The 20,122-nt window shown below is 43.4% G+C and overlaps 1 protein-coding gene across 8 annotated transcripts in view; it reads left to right on the plus strand.

Moving 5' to 3' along the window:
- The window catches only part of TNNI3K (TNNI3 interacting kinase), a 167,137-nt gene that overhangs the window by 140,070 nt on the left and 6,945 nt on the right, over positions 1–20,122 (plus strand). For 6 of the 8 annotated variants that reach the window (XM_065554047.1, XM_065554049.1, XM_065554051.1 and 3 more), the window contains 2 exons: positions 2,739–2,798; positions 4,412–4,581. The exons of 1 other annotated variant lie outside the window; for it this stretch is intronic. In XM_065554047.1, coding sequence (XP_065410119.1) covers positions 2,739–2,798; positions 4,412–4,581 — 230 coding nt within the window. The remainder of the gene's footprint in view (positions 1–2,738; positions 2,799–4,411; positions 4,582–20,122) is intronic. One more of the 8 variants, XM_065554048.1, reaches the window with a different exon arrangement.

The following is a 20,122-nucleotide window of genomic DNA, read 5'->3' on the forward strand; positions in this document are numbered from 1 at the left end:
GCAAAAAAGAAGAGTGCCGCCCCGCCATAACACCCCCACCCCGAGCGCCGCGCCGCCACCCCCCCCACCCCCAGCGCCGCGCCGGGCCGCCCGAACCCCCGAGCGCCTCGCTGGGCCGCCCAAACCCCCGCCCCACCCCAGCGCCTCGCCAGGCCGCCCAAACCCCCACTCCACCCTCCAATGCCTCGCCGGGCCGCCCAAACCCCCGCCCCCACCCCCACCCCCCCGAGTGCCGCGCCGGGCCAGGCCAGCCCGTCCAAACCCCCGGAGCGCTGCACCGCACCAGCCATTCCCCGCCACCGCCAGCACTGCGCCGGGCCGGGCCGCCCAAACTCCCGCCCCCCCAGAGCGCAGAGCCGCCCAAACCCCTGTCCCCCTGGAGCGCCGCACCACACCGGGCTGCCCAAACACACACACCCCCAGTGCCACGGCACGCCACCGAAGCAAAAAAAAAAACCCTCGAGCGCCGCCCTGCCGAACAAAAACAAAAACACCGCGAGCGCCCCCCGCCACCCTAACATTGACCTCCCCTTATAAGGTGCTGCCCCAAGCACATGCTTGGTCAGCTGGTGCCTGGAGCCGGCCCTGTCCATGTTCATTGAAGTCAATGGGAGTCCTTCCATCAACTCCAATAGGCTTTGGATCGTTAAAGTCAATGGGACTTAATCACTCTGTAAGATAAGCATGTGCTAACGTGCTTTAAGAACATAAGAACGGCCGTACCGGGTCAGACCAAAGGTCCATCTAGCCCAGTATCCTGTCTACCGACAGTGGCCAATGCCAGGTGCCCCAGAGGGAGTGGACCTAACAGGCAATGATCAAGTGATCTCTCTCCTGCCATGCATCTCCATCCTCTGACAAACAGAGGCTAGGGACACCATTCCTTACCCATCCTGGCTAATAGCCATTAATGGACTTAACCACCATGAATGTATCCAGTTCTCTTTTAAATGCTGTTATAGTCCTAGCCTTCACAACCTCCTCAGGTAAGGAGTTCCACAAGTTGACTGTGCACTACGTGAAGAAGAACTTCCTTGTATTTGTTTTAAACCTACTGCCTATTAATTTCATTTGCAGAACTGCGGCCATAGAGATTATGTTGTCAGGCCCAGTATAAGAAGAGAGGCAGACAGATATCTCCATAATTACAGTCCATTTAATATAATGAATAGATTGAGATATCAAGTAAACCCTATTAAAAAATTTCATATCCAGGCCTTCTGTAATGCCTAGTGAAGATCCTCTCCATGCTCCTGACCACAACCCTAGAACAACTGAAGAAGAGACAGTCTTCAAGAACCCATATTTGGTTTTGCAAAAGACTCTGTGCATTGGTGTCAGGATACATTGGAAAAATTTAATCCATTCAGTGTTAACATAGAAGGGAAAAGCTATTCAATAAAGTGAATAGGTTTTTACTACTGAGTCTAGTTGTATTAATGAAGGCAACACAACAGCTTTCAAAAGTGTCCCCTCTACTTCTCAGCTTGGAGCACATAACAGAAGCTCTTAGCATCACGCAAATTGGCCCTTTGCTGGGGACACATTGCACAGTGTGTCACAAGGCACTTAGATTAGCAATAAGAACCTATTAGCGTAGTATGGCTACAACCCTACTAAATCTAAAATTGAGATTTAGGCCTTGGCTACACTTACCCGCTAGTTCGGCGGCTGGCAATCGAACTTCTGGGTTCGACTTATCGAGTCTAGTCTGGACGCGATAAGTCGAACCCGGAAGTGCTCGCCGTCGACTGCGGTACTCCAGCTCGGCGAGAGGAGTACCGCGGAGTCGACGGGGGAGCCTGCCTGCCGAGTGTGGACCAAGGTAAGTTCGAACTAAGGTACTTCGACTTCAGCTACGTTATTCACGTAGCTGAAGTTGCGTACCTTAGTTCGAATTAGGGGGGTAGTGTAGACCAAGCCTTAGAGTCAAATTCTGAAGTCCTGCTCATGTGTGTTGTCTGGCTGCTGTCAGTGTGACTATCCATGTGAGTAAAGAGCTGCAGGGACTGACCCTAAGACTCTTAAAGTGGGAGGGGAGGGGTTGCCACCAGCCCAAGTATTGATCCCTGTCTTGGCGTTAAAGTCTCCTTAACAGGGCCGGCTCCAGGCACCAGCTTAACAAGCAGGTGCTTGGGGTGGCCAAGGGAGAGGGGCGGCACCTGCGGCAATTCGGGGGCGGCAGGTCCCTCACTCTCTCTAGGAGCGAAGGACCTGCCGTTGAACTGCCGCCGCCGATCGCGGCTTTTTTTTTTTTTCCAATTGCTGTTGCGATCGCAGCTTTTTTTTTTGCTTGGGGCAGCAGAAATGCTGGAGCCGGCCCTGCTCCTTAAGTGCACATCTGATAAGTTAAACACTGGCAGGCCCTATAAAAAACAGAAGTACTGCACTTGTGGCTTCTAGAAAATGCTCATGCTATAAGATCTGAACATGCAGTTTGTATAGGACATGCAAGTATACTCACAGTGGCACCAAGGAATGCAGAGAGAAGTGGAGAGGCTCCACAATCACCCCCTTTTTTATCTGTATAGTGTCTAGAAGGGAAGTTAGAACAGGCTGTATGTGAGCAGGCTTATCTGTAAATGGTATCATCTTTCCTGGTCAGGGTCTCCTACAAATGCAGATATCTACATTTTAAAAATCAAAACTGCCACTACCAGCCCCTCTTCTATTTGCAATACACAATGTGCATGCTCTCTCTCTCTCTCTCTCTCTCTCTCTCTCTCTCGTATTCACAGGGAAGACCAGAATTTTCTGAAGTAGTCACAAAATTAGAAGAATGCCTATGCAATATTGAGGTAAAGATATAAGCTCCTGCAGTGAAGTAATATGAATGCACCAAATGAGCAAATGTGAATGCAAGTTGGGGAGCAAGACAAGTGTGAAAGAGACCATAGAATTTGTTGACCCGATTCACCCAGTTGTAACCTCCCTCATTAAATTTTAAGGTGATACAGTAAACAATAGCCCCATGAGTGCCCTGAGAAGAAGAAGGCCAAAGGCCAGCCTGACAGAACACACTGCCGTGAGCATGATATGAGATCAGGTCTCTCACTTGCTCTTGGCTGCCTGCATTTCCAGAGATGGTAATGCTGCAGAGAGAGACTGTTCAGCATTGCAGGGATGTACTTTGCAGTAGTCTTAGGCAGATCCACTTCTCCCCACCTAGCAATCCCAGGTCTGCTTGGCTAGAAAGAAGAGTCTGACATGGATTTTAGGGAGGGGGATTAAAAGAGCAAACATAAAAAGAGAAATACAAAGCTACATTTCTGCTTCTCTTTATGGCTAATAAACAATTGAAGATAACTGATCAAACAGGAAGTGAGCTTGATTAGGGACTCCAGTCCTGAATTTACATTTGCTCTGTGTGTCTGTGTGTATCTGTGGGTGGGTGGGTGCGCGCACACACAAGAATTATAAAAATTCCCCCTTTTCTTTCAAATGTATCACTGCTCTTGAGCTAAAGGGTCAGAGCAGACTCCCGTAATCTATTACATTTCTTCATGCTCTGACTGCAGTAGGTTGCTTTATGTGTAGGTGGAAGCTTTTAAGTTTTTAAAACAAGTGAAGTACTATATCACAAGTAACCGTGCTGTCTCACGGGAGAACTGGCTTCTGTGATACATAGGCAGCAGTGCATGTAGGATGAAATCTGGGCTATGAACCAAAAAAAGAAGCTTTATTTATCTAAGGAGTTAGTCTTAAGCTCCATTGTCTCCATGGCAAAACCCTGTTTAGGAGAGTTTTAAGGAACAAAATCTGTGGAGAGTTGTTAAGTGCTACAGGCAACAAAGGATGAAATTGGGGTGATAAGATTTTTTGTCCCTTTTGTTTCCTCGCCCCTCACTCAGAAAATTAATTTTGTTCCTTTTTAAACTTTTAAATGCCTCCTAACACTACACGCTTGCCCTGCCATTCTGGGTTTCTACTTAGAGATTCGTGAATTATAAGGCCAGAAGAGACTGCTATGCTCATCTGGCATAACTTCCTATAGAACACAGGCCATAGAATTTCACCCAGTAATTCCTGAAGTGGAAGGAATTGCTCTTCCCTGCTATGTAAGTGAACACTATCAAGCCCAGTAACTAACGGCTGAACTGGAGCATATCTTTTAGAAACACATCCACTCTCGATTTAAACACTCCAAGAGATGATGAATTTACCACTTCCCTTGGTAAGCTGCATGCAGCTCTCATCTGCTGCTGATCAAAGTCAGGAGGCACTGCTTTTTTTCAGCCAATGCGGCAGAAGAAAGAAGGGACACAAATATGAATGAGAAAGAGGAGAATAAAAATAATCCAGGACTGCAGCAAAATTCTTGTGTTCTGTTGCACATGCTCAGTGCGTTGAAGCCTCTTTAACACTGTTAAGGCTCAGGAGCAAATGTTGACAATGCTCTTTTTTAATCCAGTTGATGTCTCCAGCCTCCAGCAACAGCAGTGGCTCTTTGTCTCCTTCCTCTTCTTCTGACTGTCTCATTGCACGAGGAGGTCCTGGACGTAGCCATGTCGCAGCTTTACGTAGCCGGTTTGAGTTGGAATACGCCTTGAATGCAAGAGCTTATGCTGTTTGGTCACAAAGGTAAGTGGCAACCCCTTGAGGCTGGCCTAGCTCTTACTATGGGACAGCGTGGTGAGCAGCATCAAGAAAAGGCATTCAAGGAGACATCCATCATCTTCCATAGACTGTGGATCAGGGACCAATCTGCTTGGGGGGGGTTGGTAAGCGCCTTGTAGATAGTGGGCAATGCCATAACTAAATAATCCTATGATATGTAGTTGCTGCTGTAGAAAGGTTTGAAAAGTGTTTTGGAATCCTAGCTTCTCAGATAGTCCTACAACAGTGTGATAAGCCCAAGGTATTTAAAATGTTATGGACTCTATCTGGTTGGGTAGGTTTCATAAAATCTAATATTAATATAGATTTTTTTCATGATTTAAAAAAATAAAAACATTGATGGTGGTATTTAGACAACTGCCTGCACTGGTTGGACTGCAGATACGGCAACACTGCTCTACCGTAGGATAACAAAGAATGATGACTGTCCATCCAGGGGTGTCATCAGAAGTGTTCAGTAGGTAGACACACATATATTTCCACTACCTGCCAGTGAACCCGCGGGAGCCAGGTTTTTACATTATAGTTCGTTGGTTTGCATTTGAAATTCTGAGCGAAAAAAAGTTAAGCAATCAAAATGCTTATCTTAGCAAAAAAATTGTGAATAATTAATAGAGTGTATGTAAATTACAGCCACAAGGGCTTCTGGCTTCAAGATGGAAAAGCCAGGTTAGTTAGCTGACAAGCATTTCAATATGTGGGTGTCACCAGTTGGTGCTGTTACACATAGTCCGTCAAGTTTTTTTCTTAGCATGGGAGCATTGTTCAGTCTTTGAAAATAGGCTTTATCATCAGTTATATGATGCAATTTCTTATTAAGGGAACTGTGGCAAGTTTGAGCTTGCTTAAAGGACCAGGTCTGTACCTTGGAGACAATAGCAGATTCATAAACTTCTATTCATTATCTAGCCACTAGAGGGAACTGTGTTCATGTGAGACACATTCATAAAAACAAGCTAGTAGAAGTCAGGGCTCTTCTGGTGGCTCACCCAGTTAGCAGGCAGCAAAACCCTGCATAGAGCTGCCAAGTAGATTCCACTGACTCCCTAAGACAAACATAGCTTGTTAACTCTGCCGAGATATAAGAGACGTGGGCGTCGCCTTCTGGCCAGTGGGAACTAGAGGCAGAGACAGGCATTCCTTCAGGGAACACTACAAACAGTCAGGCTTGGGGAGAAAGTTATATTATTATTTGTGTTACCAGGAAACCTTCCTCCGCCCTTGCTTAACGTTAAGATTACTTTAATATGAAGTGTGTAGCCATTATCTGGAGTGGTGTTTGAACAGCAATAAAATGCCATCATCTCCAGTAGATTAGTAGTAGTACATATGTATGTATGTATATATTTACTAAATTTGGATTTCACAGACATAAAAAATGCCCAGCTCCTGCCCTGAACAGCGTACACTCTAAGTAGACAAAGGTTTAAGGTAGTGGGAGAAGGCTGCAGTACAAAAGCAAAGTGAGCTACTGTGATTTTGCAATATGCGTCTCAGTGCCAGGCTCTCTTTTTGTTTGTTAGTTTGTTTGTTTTAATTTAAATTGTGATCCGAGCGAAATGAAAGGACTGAAGTGAGGCCTGTGGACAAAAGTTACAGCTATTGAGCTAACGATGGTGCACTGATATTAAATGGTATCAGCAGGGCTAGACTGTGACTAGAACTGTACTGCAGGAGAATCTGCGTGGGCCACCTGTCCTAGGGTAGTCTGCATCTGGACACATCCCTGGAGTGTGTGGAGTCTTGGCTCTGCCCAATGGGCAGCCAGCATGAAGGGTGTTGCAATTTGCTGCCCCTATATACCAGGAGCAAATTACTCTCTCCTGACCCTGTCTCCTTCCTCCCACAGGAGGGAGGAAGCAGGGAAAGAATTGTGCCTCCAGATGTGTAGCCAAGTCACAGGGCTTCCTGGGACTGTTCCTGAGTTGCCCAGGGTTCTGTCTAGAGTGAGCATTTAGTCCTTAGTGTTCAAGAGACATCAGATGAAATCCTGACCCCATGGCAGTAATCGTAAAACTCCCAATGACTTCAGTAGGGCCAGGACTTCACCCCTAATATATGCTACAATTAAATCAAAACAGAGGAACAGTAAATGCTATAAGGACTGATGCTAATATATGTGTTACATTTCTTTACAGAAGAGAAGCCATTACAGAATTTTCTGTGGCTGTCTGAGATCTATGTTCTCTGTGTTATTGTAACAGTAAGGTTCATATCTGAAGTAGTCTGTGCTACCACTTGGGAGACCTGGGTTTGAGGGCAAATTTAACAATCTCCCTTCTCGGTCTCATGGGGACTGAGAGCACTGCTAAAATGAAATGACACTTAATTTCTGCTAGAAGACACAGATTTATGCTTTACTCTCTAGCACCACCAAGCAGTCAAAAACTGTAACAGCAGAGAAACCACTTGGGGATCCTGCCCTCCTGGCTCTTATGGGGAGTGAAAGGCCTGAGCTGGAAAGGGTTAAAGTAGTGGCCCCAGATGGGGAGGGAGGGAATGCATATCTGCACTTAGATGCGAAGGCTTTCCATATTAAAAATACAACTCCTCATCTGGTGAAATAAAAGATCTGCTTTAAATGTGAGAGGGAAGTGAAGGTGGGGATTGGGGTCAGGAGAAAGGAAGAGAGACCCTGGCTTAATCCTTCTTCCGTAAAGGACCAGATATTGCTGTAGAATTTAATAGTTTTGCATGAAAAGAATGAGGGAGTGACATATTTAGGTTACAGTGCAGACACCCGAGAGAGAGAGTGAAGAAGCTATTGCTACAGCCTGCCTGCTCCTATAATTTAGTATTCTCAATATGCCAGACACGCTCGTTAGTTCACTGAATGGGTTCCTCTATAACCCAAAGGGTTATTGAAAGTCCCCCCTCCCCCCCTCTCAAATTCTCTGCAACAAAAATTAACTAGATGCTACCCTATAAATAGAACTTAGAAAGATTCACCTAGAGGCAAAATGTACAATAAAATGGGAATGATTTCTGCAGTTTTTCAATTATACAACATACTGAGATGATTAATGACTTGACTTTCTAATGACAATAGTTTCTGAAGGTTTTAATTTTGGAAAATGTGAGCAGGGAGGGGCTCTGTATTTCTGGCTGCATTCCACTGGAATATTTCTCCATCTCTTCTACTTTCTCAGTTCTGACCACTTCATATTCTCTGAAATACTGTGCAGTGTGCAGCTTGGTAACACAGCTGAGACAATTCATCTAATGAAATCTCCCTGTCCCGTACATGGAGTTAAACAGGCATGACACTGAAGTTATTTGCTTGCTTCTTGCCTTATAACTTTAGTGTTTGTGTTTAGTGAGTCTCTCTCCTGCGTGGCAGCAGTTACCATGTGTGAAGTAATAAGAGGCAGGTCACAGTGCCCTCGTAATGAATTGGGTGCAATAGCAATGCATTCTGATTGCCTGGCTAATCAGGCTGCTTAATGTATCAACCCATCACACATTAGAAGCTTTAATAGTTGATTTTCTACTTCTTTACACCTTTAGCACTTCTTATATAAGGGCAAATTTGCAGAAGAATAACATTCCTCTTATTCTAAGTAGACCCAGACCCAATGGAATTAGCATGAATCAGAATGATTTTGTGCCTCGCTTTCTTTGAAGTGTGAAATTAACACATTCTTAGGCATTGGTTACAAACTATGGTGTAGATGCGTTTGAAACCATGCTACAGGCCAGCTCAGGTGGCCAAAGATTTCTATGTAGAGCATGGTGTGACCTACCATGGTACTCAATGAATTCCCTCTCCATTCTGGACAGGGGAGTCACACCAGAAACATGCTACAAGAACAGTTCCCTGGCACCATTCACACAGAACCTTGTTTGATAACTGCTTTTGAATAAGGTTGCTACCAACATAGTTCAATCTGTAGTGTGGGCAGGACCTACATATTTGTGTGATGTATGCAAGAATAGTTTCCTCCTATGCAGAACTTGGCACACCTTGTATTGTGTTGTGTTGGCTTGACCTGACTATAGACACATTTAATATCACTCGCATGCTACTATTTATTTCTATATATTATAGATAGTACAGAAGTGCCAGAGACCCCAGTCAGAATCTTCACCCCATTGCACTTCGTGAGATACATACATACATAGGACAGATGTAGTCCTTGCCCCAGATAGCCTCCATCCTACAAAGATATGCAAGCAGTCAGACCCCGTATGCCCATGCGTAGCCTCATAATTAATACCATGTGAACTCTATAGAAATACGTCTCAAGCCAAGCCAGTGAAAGGGCTTGTAGCTACAGGAGTCTGCTTGTGGACATCTTTCAAAGATGGAAGCCTAAGAAGGCAATGGTGCCACTAGCAAACCACAGAGCTTCTATTTTGAATCTGGGCAGTGTACATGTAGGGGACACACACACACATTGAGATTCTAGCCACAGGGATGGGAGATTCTACTCGCAGTGCCTCAGCACAGGTTTGGAAAAGAAACGTGATACATCCAGGAAGCAGCTGTGCAAGACCAAGGCATTTTGAGTGATCGATTTCCTCCAGCAAGAAGACTCTTGTCTGTTTTGTTAAATAGCTCTTTCCCTCTAGAGCAAGCAATGGTCCAGCATAGACTAAAACACCAACTCTATATCCCCCACCCAGCTTCTTTCCATCCCTGGCACCATTGAACTTTTTCCCAGGTAGCTGTCCACTTGGAGTAAGGATCAGAGCGCTGTCCTTTACTAACCACTAAAAAGAGGAGGGAGCAGGAGAGAAAAGCCAAGTTGAAATTCTTCCCCACACAATCCCTAAGGAAAAGGCCTTACATTTTTATCAAGGGAAAGGTCATTATTCCAAGCTTTCTCTCTGCTTCTGCTTTCCTTAAGCTGCTGTTTCCCCCCACTCCAAACTTGACATCTGGAGAGGCTGCGTTAAGTGATCTATTAAAGTTTCTGTTATTCTAGTTGTTTATTATAATCTTTTATCCAACTGACAACAAATTGTCGATTCATCCTTTCAGTGAAGTGTCTATGGGATGGGGCTAAGAAAGATGTTCTAAGGATGAGCAGCTTTAGAGATTTAGCTTTTCTGCCACCCGTGAAATCAGGGCCATGGTACAGGGTTGTAGCTTTTCATGCAAGCCTGTATTTGTATTGTAGCCCTCCTCTCAACAGCTGAATTCTCAGCAGTTCTGTGGGTTTTTTAGATATTTAAAATTCATGGGAGGGGAGGGATAGCTCAGTGGTTTGAGCATTGGCCCAGGGTTGTAGTTCAATCCTTGAGGGGGACATTTAGGGATCTGGGTCAAAAATCTGTCTGGGGATTGGTCCTGCTTTGAGCAGGGCATTGGACTAGATGACCTCCTGAGGTCCCTTCCAACCCTGATATTCTATGATTCTCAGTCCCCTTTGGCTGCTTTGGGCTGAAAGTAGAAAGTGGCCTTTCATCCAGTTTGAGGATTTCCACTGCTAATGCTACAGTGACTTTTGCCTGGAGTCTGGCCTGGCAGAGATCAGGTCTTGGACCAGGGATACAAAGCTCCTTAAAGCAAGCTTTGCTACCCCAGCTCCCAACTGATTCTGTATAAAACACAGTTGGCCAGACCTGAGGATCTCAGCCCGTTTCTCTAGGCTAGTGCTTCGGTATTAATTTTGTGAGATGCTGCACTAAGTGATTCAAGCTAAGTTTCCCCCAAGATTTGTTGGAGCTGCACTCTGATAGCATGCAGACGCATGGAGCAGGGCTGGCTCCAGGGTCTTGGCCGCCCCAAGCAGCCAAAACAAAACAAACAAACAAAAAAGCCGCGATCGCGGCGGCAATTCGGCGGGAGCTCCTTCACTCCCAGGAGGAGTGAGGGACCATTCGCCGAATTGCCGCCGAATACCTGGATGTGCCGTGCCTCTCTGTAGCGGCCGCCCCAAGCTCCTGCCTGAGAAGCTGGTGCCTGGAGCCGGTCCTGGCACGGAGGGGTTGCTATGTTCCTTTCAGATACATATTTATCTTTCTATGATTTTATGTTTTGCATTAGTCTTTGCCCCTGATGTGCTTGTCCACAAACAGGAGGGTTTGCTATAAATTATGAATTAATATCAATAATGTATCTAGGACCACAAATGTACATTATTTTATACTGTGGTAAGTCGGCCCCAAAGATCTTCTAATCTAAAGGCAGGCACACAAGCAAGATAGAGCAGAACATAACTATGGGAAGAGGGGGAAGCATGGCCATTATTGGATGCTTCACAGAAAAGTTGTAGTTGTTCCATGGAGGAGATGAAGAGAACTTTGCGTGCAGAGCAGAGAGCTCATCCCAGGAATATAGGGTGGCATGAAAAGCCACAACGTGGGTATTGGGCTAAAGGGACAAATGTTCCAGTGAGAAGGGAAGCTGGGGCACAGAGAAGGGACAGGAGGAGCCTATGAGGAGAGTAAGGCAGACAAAGGGAAGAAGAAGAATACTGAGGATATTAGGCTTAGACAGAGTGCGCTTTCCCCACTTCTTTACAGGAATCTCTCTCTGTCCCTGCTCTCTTTCTGCTTCCTACCTGTACTGGATGCTGGTGCTTAGCTTCCTCCAGAGCCATGACAGGGCCACTCCATGCATCAGCAAGCGGTGGCACTCTAAGAAAACTGCATCTGTCAGTCCCCAGAGCAAAGTACTTTGTCTTTTTAATACACGTCTCATAGCAGATGGGAAAGCAAGAGCCCCGGGAACAGGCCTGAGCCTCATAACACTCACCTCAGCCCTAGAATAATATTTGCATTGAGGCTGGAAATACAGACAAACTCTAAGCAAACCTAAAACAAGCAGCCGGTCTCCTGCCATTGGTAGCTAACGTTAAACATTTCATGTTCTGTCACTTGGACAAGTGATTGAGTCACCCTTTTTGTTTCATGGCTTTGTGTTTTAGAGGTTGAAAAGCTGGATTGATGAGCTTTGCCAGAGAAAAACATTTGAAGAGTAAGTGAAGCTGATGACACGTTACTTTACAGTTTAGTGGAATTCAGCAAATCTCATTCTATTATCCTGTCAAAGTTTCACAAAAGGAAGACCTGAAAGCATATTTTTAGAAGATCCTTAATAGAAGCCAGGAGCCATGAATACATCTGCTAAGTTCAGATATGTCTAGTGGTGACAGACCTTTGTTTTTCTATACGCAGTGAAGTAAATAATATCCCCAATGACTAATTAAGTTTAAGTAAAGTTCTGTTTAGTAATGCCGCTTCTGCCTGCACTTTGAAAAGTGTCAGAGTCCTAGAGCCATGGCTAATGATATTTTCAATTCAAAGGCTTCTCAAGGTTTACGTAAGCATATTCACTGAAGGCAGACCAAATGAAAAAGCTTCTTTTTTAAGTACAGAACTGAAATGCAGTTTTTATGGAGCATTTGAAACCAACAGCCCTTGTTTATTCTCCCAACTGAGTATCAGATATGGTCTGATAGAGGTAGGCTCACTTTCATGCCTAGAACAGTTCAAAAGCATTTCAGTAAATTCTCTGTTTGCCAAACGTACCCACACTGAACAGTATTGTTTGAAAATATAAAAGAGGATAATTATTTGCTAGGTTCTCATCATGGCTGGCTTATATGATATGCATATATGTAACAATACAGTAGAACCCTTGTATGGTCCGTTTTTAAATTTTCACAGAACAATTTCACATTGGGTGAAATTTCGCTGTCACTGGAATTGCAATTTCCGTATTGCTGTGCATTGGAACACTTAGTCACTTTCATTCTAGTCCAGTGTAAACAGAATGTCTCTGGATCTGAGGCTAAGTCTACACTACTGCTTATGTCGGCATAATTTATGTTGCTCAGGAGTGTGAATAAACCACCCCCCTGAGTGACACAAGTTACACCGACATAAGCACCGGTGTGGACAGTGCTATGGCGGCAGGAGAGCTTCTCCCGCCAACATAGCTACCGCCCCTTGCAGATGTGGTTTTATTATGCCAACAGGAGAGCTCTCTCTCTCTCCCATCAGCATAGCACGTTTTCACCAGACATGCAGCAGCGGTGCAGCTGCAGCACTGTATGTGTAGACATGCCCTGAGCTCAGGGGTGAAAGTAACTTAAAGGACTTACCAGTACGCCAGAGTCCTGAGTGGGGGCGTGGCCTCAACTGGAAGAGGTGGGGCCTTTCAAGATTTAAAGGCCCTGGGGCTCTGGCTGTGGCTGGGAGCCTCAGGGCCTTTAAATCACCGCTGGAGCCACCAGCTGCAAAGATGGCTGGGAGCCCCAGAGCCCTTTAATTCGCCCCTGAGCCCCGGGGCTCCCAGTCGCCCCTGCAGCTGGTGGCTCCGGCGGTGATTTAAAGGGCCCAGGGCTCCCCGCAGTGGCTGGAGCCCTGGGCCCTTTAAATCACTGCCAGAGAAGCCGGTCCAGTCCAGCATGGCATACCGGTACACCGTACCAGCTTACTTTCACCTCTGCCTGAGCTCATACTTATGTAGGTAACAGGCAGAAGACATGAATAAAGTGTATTAGTTCTCTAGATTGTAACATATATCCTATCATGCAATTGGTCCCTGTATAGAACTGCCATTGGCATCAGGGACTAATATGTCCAACTGTGCAAGAATAATAATTACAACTAATTGGCTTGCTTGGTATAGGGTCAGGGTTTCAGCTGGGCCTCCACCTATGCAGGCACAAAATTGCAACACACATACTTGTACATCCAACTGCAGACAGATCAAAAATTCTAACCTTGGCATACACATACCTCTTAGAATTTGCACTGAAAAACACATTTGCCCAGTGGATTTCATGGGTGTAAATGATAACTCTTGCACACACATGCACACAGTTTATCTACACTTCCAAGTAAAAATACCACAGAGTTTCAGACCTTTGCCATTGACTTTAATGGGACCAGGATTTCAGCCCTTGAGTATTGGGTGAATTGAAGGCAGTATGTAGTTGTAAGACCCTATGGGTGTAGGTGCTGTTTGAAATGGCCCTTGTGAGCAGAACTCAGCTGAAATTTATGAGAGTTCCAACCATCTGACAATGGCTCAGTAATAATGACAGTAAACTTCAAACAATCACTGTTTCATTCCCAGTTCTGTTTCTGAGATGAAGCACAGTGGACACAGGGAGGCCAATCACACACTTGAAAACATACTACTTGTCGAGGATTTGTATCCTGATCCCTCTACTCTGCAGCTGTACAAAGAGGGGAGGCAGGGGAAGGAGTGACTCAGATCATATTCTTCTGCTTGGCTTTTCCTTTTACACCAAGATTCTTTGGCCATTTTTTTGCCTGGCTGTTTGTCGTGAGTCTAAAATTGCTGCGCTCAGGCCCACAATGTACAGTGAGATACAAGACACAAATGACAGGCAGTAGGCTCAAGAGCTTTGAAGAGTTTGTTTGCCAGCAGGGAGACTAGTTTACTGCAGCTCTACTCTAGGGGCATCTGTCTGCACTTTCCAAGAGCCAGACTCCAAATGAGGCAGCTGTTCCAAACATGTATAAATAAAAGAAGTGTGTTCCTATGGGAACCTTTGCAATATTAGATTACCTATTCCTCAGCTAGAGTTTCCTTTCAGTGTAGTTTCTCATAGAGAATCGTAGACTTCAGGGTACATTTTCAGAGCAGTGCATGTGGAATTATGCGTCTTAGCTCACTAAAAAACATACTTAGGATTTATCCCATAGACAATCCATTTGTAAAGTGACCTTAAATCCTGAACAATAGGCTGACTGTCCTTCTTACAAACCAAATTGTTTAAAACAGATTTGCAAAAATGTCATGGAGAAATATCAATCCAGACACAGGCTCACCTACATTAGATGATGATGATGATGAAAGAAAAATGTATGACATACCCACCCACCAATAAATATTATTTTATCACAGCTGAGTAGGGTGAGTAGAATTTTGCAAGTGTAATTTAAGGACTTTCTATTGTGTGTTTATCTCCTAAAATTTCAGTGTGGGGAAAGCACCAGAAAATCATTATAGGAATCCATCTACTGCTTATTCTGCACAAAATAAACAGATTTAAAGTCAAACTTTACTACTGCATATACCTAACAGCTCTTTGGGACAGGGTCTGATTTTTAGTATGTTTTTGAACAACTACTAGCGCAATGGAGTTCAAATCCTGGTTAGCTCCTCTCGGTGCTACTGTAATAGCAATAACAAATAGCAATACTTAATAATATATGGGCCTTCAGGAAGTCAAAAATCTGTCCTCTGTTCTGAAGGGTTTTTAAAAAATATTCTTCAAGTTCAGGGAAGTTTTCCACTTCCTGATCTAGAAGCCCTCTCTGTGAATAGTTTATATTCAGTATTGAGGTGGGTGCTATCCTAACAGTATCTTCTATCCAAGGAGCTAAAGAATTTCTACAGAAAGGCTGTATCATCAAAGGCTGCAGTATGAACCATGTGCTTAGTCAATATTGCAGATATATACTTTGCTCTTGATTTGTGTATTCAAAGTGGACTGGTTTACACAATTAAGATATTGTTTCTATAGCAAGCAAATTTTTTTTAAAGAAAATTTTATTCATTAGTACCAAACCAATTTTGATTTGTATTTAAAATGGAATATTAATTATATGAAGCATTAGTTTAGATCGTGGCATGGTAGATGCAATGCGATTAGAGCCGGGACAGCTATTTGCAATTAGTTAGATTAATTTAGCTTCTTTTTCTATTTGTATTATCCATGAACAGACATAAAGTACACAGATTTGCTAGTGGTCCAAAATTATTTAACAATTGGCTTATGTGAACATATTTCATTCTGTGGATTGCTCAGAAATGGTTCACTTCAACTAAGCCCTGATCCAAAGTCCCTTGAAGTCAATGGAAGGACTCCCATTTATTTTAATGGGTTTTGGATCAGGGCTTGGTTGCTTCAGATAATTGCAATTCATAGTTAGATTTGTATGCCTACTGCTAAATGGCATGGTATTGTTTCTGCCTCTGGGCTGGACGATTCTCAGCCCCACAAAGAGATTTTGCAAGGATCACCAAACGCTTCCTCTTTACAGAAAAGTCCTACAGAATATAATAGAAAACGATAGCCTTTCTATGTATTTTTTAAACCATTCTATAGAATTAAATAGAAACTCATATCTTTGTGTGATAGAATTCTGTAGAATGGTCCAAGTAACCTATGGAAAGGAGCTTATTCATGATTAAAGTCTGTATTTCACATAACGTCTATCAAAACCTATTTTTTCATTGTTATACAGTTCTGTAGGACTCTTCCAAAGGGCCTTCAGGACTGTTCATGCAAGTATTTCTATGAGTTTTCAACACATTGTCTCTTTCTATGGACATCCTTGCAACCAAAAAATTCTAAGTACTAGTGTCTATGGGAAATGAATGAAAAGGTTCAAAATACAATATACATTTTTTTATTAAAATTGATGTTCATTAATCCTTTTTTGCAGCATCCACCTCGTTCTGTTTTACACACACACTGAAAGCCATCATAAGCAACCTCTCAAAGGACGGATAAAAACTGGTGCTCAACGGAAGTGGTCTTTTCTTAAGACTGGAGGGGTATATTAAGAATGATCTTTTGTACGGTTTTTTTTGTGCAGAGTAAATACAGTAACATATATATTGTTTTCTTTTGTATGTACCCACCATACATACGCACAAAGAGAGTGAGAGAGAGAGTCTGGCTTTATAAAGTCATGTATTAATGCAAACATCCCAGAAGATTCAATATGCTTTTTACTCAAAACCAAAACATTAGTTATAAGTTTGTAGTCTCTGTGGAATATTTCAAATACTTGGCAGTGATCCATGTTTTGCACGTTGAAGGAATTCTCTAGTTTTAAATCATTACATTCATACCAACCTGTCTCAACAACAGAGCAGCATGAGATTCCTTCGAAGAATTCTTGTGACCCAGTGCAGGACACTGAGGTAAATAAAGATGACCTTTGAGTTCTCTGCACTCAAAAGAAAAAGGAACAGTATTCTATACAGGAAGCTCAAACCAATGTGCTTCACAGAAATGGACTTGTGCTTTACAGAGTCGCTGTGTTTCTCTAAGCCATTGTATCAATGTAGGCTGGAATTTTCAAAAGAACCTCAGGGAATTTGGTGCCCCACTCCAATTGAAATTCACCTAACTCCCTTGCAATCCTTTGAAAAACCCCAGCCACAGGCTTAATGCATAATATCTGTATACCACTCACTGGACATGACATGTCATGTATGTTCAGGGTCCAACACATAGAAGCGAGGTGATCAGAGACAAACTTTTATTTCTCTCTATGAATGTACATCTATGTATACACTTATAATGCTTGAGTGAAGGGAAATAGAAGGTCAAAATGTTGGATCCCAGACATACAGCACATATTATATCTGGTGAACTGTACAACTGCACCTTCCCTGCTATTGTGAGACTATATGTGATTAATATGGTAGCTGAGGAATCTAGATGTCTTACTTTGGCAGCATTCCCTGGAATAGTGGGCACACACTTTGAACAGCTTGCCAACTATTTATGAGGGTAAAATATTCAAAAGCACCCTGGTCACTTATTAGTCTAACTGCTATTGACTTTCAAGGGGATTTAGGCTAGGTTTGCATGGCTCTGCAGTTCATACTACAGGGCTATGAATGCAGCATGCACTAGAGTGGTGCTCGGTAACTGCCCTGTGTGGATACTGCTGGTACAAACTAACAGGTACCTAGTTTGGGTTAACATAGTCCTCTTTGAACAGGACTAAGTGAACATGAACTAGCTACCTTTTAGTTTGTGCCCGCAGCATCCACATGGGGGAGCTGCAGCACATCAGGCTAGTGTGCACTGCAATTCACACCCATAGTCCACACTGCAGGGCTCTGAAGTGACTGAGGCCTGGGCTACACACCGTTTTTGTACTGATATAACAAAGTTCGTTAGGGGTATGATTTTTTTAACCAACATAGTTATATTGGTACAACCCCTAGTGTGGATGCAGTGGTATAAAGGTGCCTTACACCAACCAGTGTAACTTATTCCTCTTCCTATATGAGAATAAACTATACTGGTCTAAGTACATTTATTTATAGCATTCACACAGTGGGGTGTTATACTGCTTTAACTGACAAGGCCTTAGGCATTTCTGAAAATTGTACTCATTGACTTTAACAAGAACCCAAAATGGTCTCTAAGCATTTATTCTTTTTTGTGACTTATGTTTCCCCATTGCTGTGCCTTCTGAGCTCATCATTCAAATGATTGCACTTTATTAGCAGGCTGATGCTCCTATGAAGCAATAGCCTGCTATATAAGTTGCCTGAGTAAATGTAGCTTTGAGATATTGTTTCTTTTATGAAAACTGCTGGGACCGATTTGGATGCTATTGAAATTGTATATTTTGCATTTTGACCATGACACAAATTAGGTATCATTGCCCAGGCACTGTTTGGGGGCTACAAATTAGTATTAATTTAAGATACTGTGGAGATGGAGCAGTGACAGAGACAAAGTATTGCTTCTGTAAATAGCCAGAATGAAGCCATGAGTTGAGGTTAGTGGATAAATTAGTAAATATTTCTATTCAACTAAGAATAGGAATTCTCTTTCCTCTGTCCCACAGAACTACACCTTTGCTGCTGGGGTCATGGAGGAGACATGCTGTAGGGAAATACAGTGCATGACGTGGAAATGTATTCCCTTTTTTAAAATATAAATCTTCCATATACTGAGTGCTGAGGAGATTTCTTGATGATTGTAACTGGAGTCAGGCCTGAATCAGAATGCCAGACCTTTGGGAAAATTCAGATCTGGATCTGACGTTAACGGCTGGACAAACCAAAATCTTGGGTCAGACATCCCCAATCTTTGGGAAAGTTAGATCTGGTTCAGGCTCCTCTCTAAATAAAGCACGCTAGTAGGTGTAAGGCACAAAGTTAAAAGCCAATTGAATGTAACCACGTAAGACAGTAGTTCTCAAACTTTACCAACTCGTGGCCCCCCCATTTTGATTTAAAATTTTTCACAAACCCCAAAGCCAGCTTCTAATTTTCCCTGGGGGTGCTGAACCCCCACTCAACTCCTGCCCCCTCCTCTTCTCCACCTCTTTCCACCCCCTCCCTCGAGCACGCCCCATCCCCACTCCTCCTCCTCCCTCCCAGCGCCTCCTGCATGCTGCTGAACAGCTATTCCACAGCATACAGGAGGCACTGGGAGGGATGGGGAAGAGTTAATCAGCGGGGTCGGCAACCAGGACATGACTCACAGACTCCCTGGAGTACCCTCGTGGACCCCAAGGAGTCCACGGACTCCAGTTTGAGAACCACTGGCCTAAGATATGCAATGGTTCCACAGTTCCATTGCAGAATATTTACTAGGACCTTTTATCAATGACAACAAAGCTCTGTTTATGTCCAGAGTTCTAAAAAGGTGGAGTATCGTCTAGTGTTTAGTACAGGTGCTGGGACTCAAGTGTCCTGGGTTCTATTCTTAGTTCTCCTGTTTACATGCTATGTAATCTTTAGCAAGCCACTTAACTTTTCTGTGTTGCAGTTTCCCCATCTGTAAAATGTGTATAATAATGTAGCTCATAGTTATCACAGTGGGCTGATCAATATTTGTAAGACATTATGGATTTGGGTGGTTACAGAGAGGCAACAAATTAATAAAGCCTTTCAGGATAATACTTATACTATTATTTAAACACCCTCACCCCCTGCAAAAGTATTCCTTCAAAAAGTTTTTTCTCCAAAGATACAATAGATGAGCTGCTCCCAAAACCAAATTTTTGTCTCCTTCCCTATAAAAGCTCATCCAATGCAGACTAAAAATGTCAAGTATCATTATACATACAAAAAATAAGTTGATATCTCAGGGAGGAAAAGAACATCTTTTATGTTTTTATTAGTCAGCGTGTCCTTTTGAAGGAGAAAAGTCATTTCATTCATGTAATAAAGGTTATAACAGAAAAGCAGAGAGATTTTAAAAATGAAAAAGGTCTGATCTAAAATCAGCTTTGGTACAATGGAGACTAAAGGATAAAATATTACCACTGCCTAACCATTCTTGAAAGCCATCTAAGTTTTTCAGGGGTAAAATCAGCCAGGTTGTGACAACCTTACCTGCCATTAGTTAGCAGCTTGCCTCACTGAAATCACCAAGGAAACTGCATTGTTGCAAATAATCTCAAGTGTCCTTTCCAGCGACGTCTCCAACCAGTGTGCCTGGAGATGCTCTGTCACCGTTACCACCGCAAATCACTATATATCTTGCCTTATTCTTTTATGTTTCCCTGGAAATACAGTTCTCTTGGGGCTTCTTGTTTTCTTTTCCCTGGGCATGCTCAATTTCTGTTTGCCTGTTATCTGAGAAGAGCCGGTAAAGGACAGTCTTTACCTGATAGCTTTTGACGATCGAGGATAAATAAACCCATTGGCAGTGTGGTGGTGGTGGTCAGTACCACTGAAAGACAGCTTGGGGATGTTCTTTGTCAGATAAACTAATTTGCAGAAACCTGATAGCAGTGATGCATAAAATATTGATGCCTAGAATTGCTACTAAAATAGCAATTTACCAGCAGTTGTGAAGCCAAAATG

Source organism: Chrysemys picta, chromosome 8 (assembly GCF_011386835.1).
Source record: "Chrysemys picta bellii isolate R12L10 chromosome 8, ASM1138683v2, whole genome shotgun sequence".
Lineage (NCBI taxonomy): Eukaryota > Metazoa > Chordata > Testudines > Emydidae > Chrysemys > Chrysemys picta.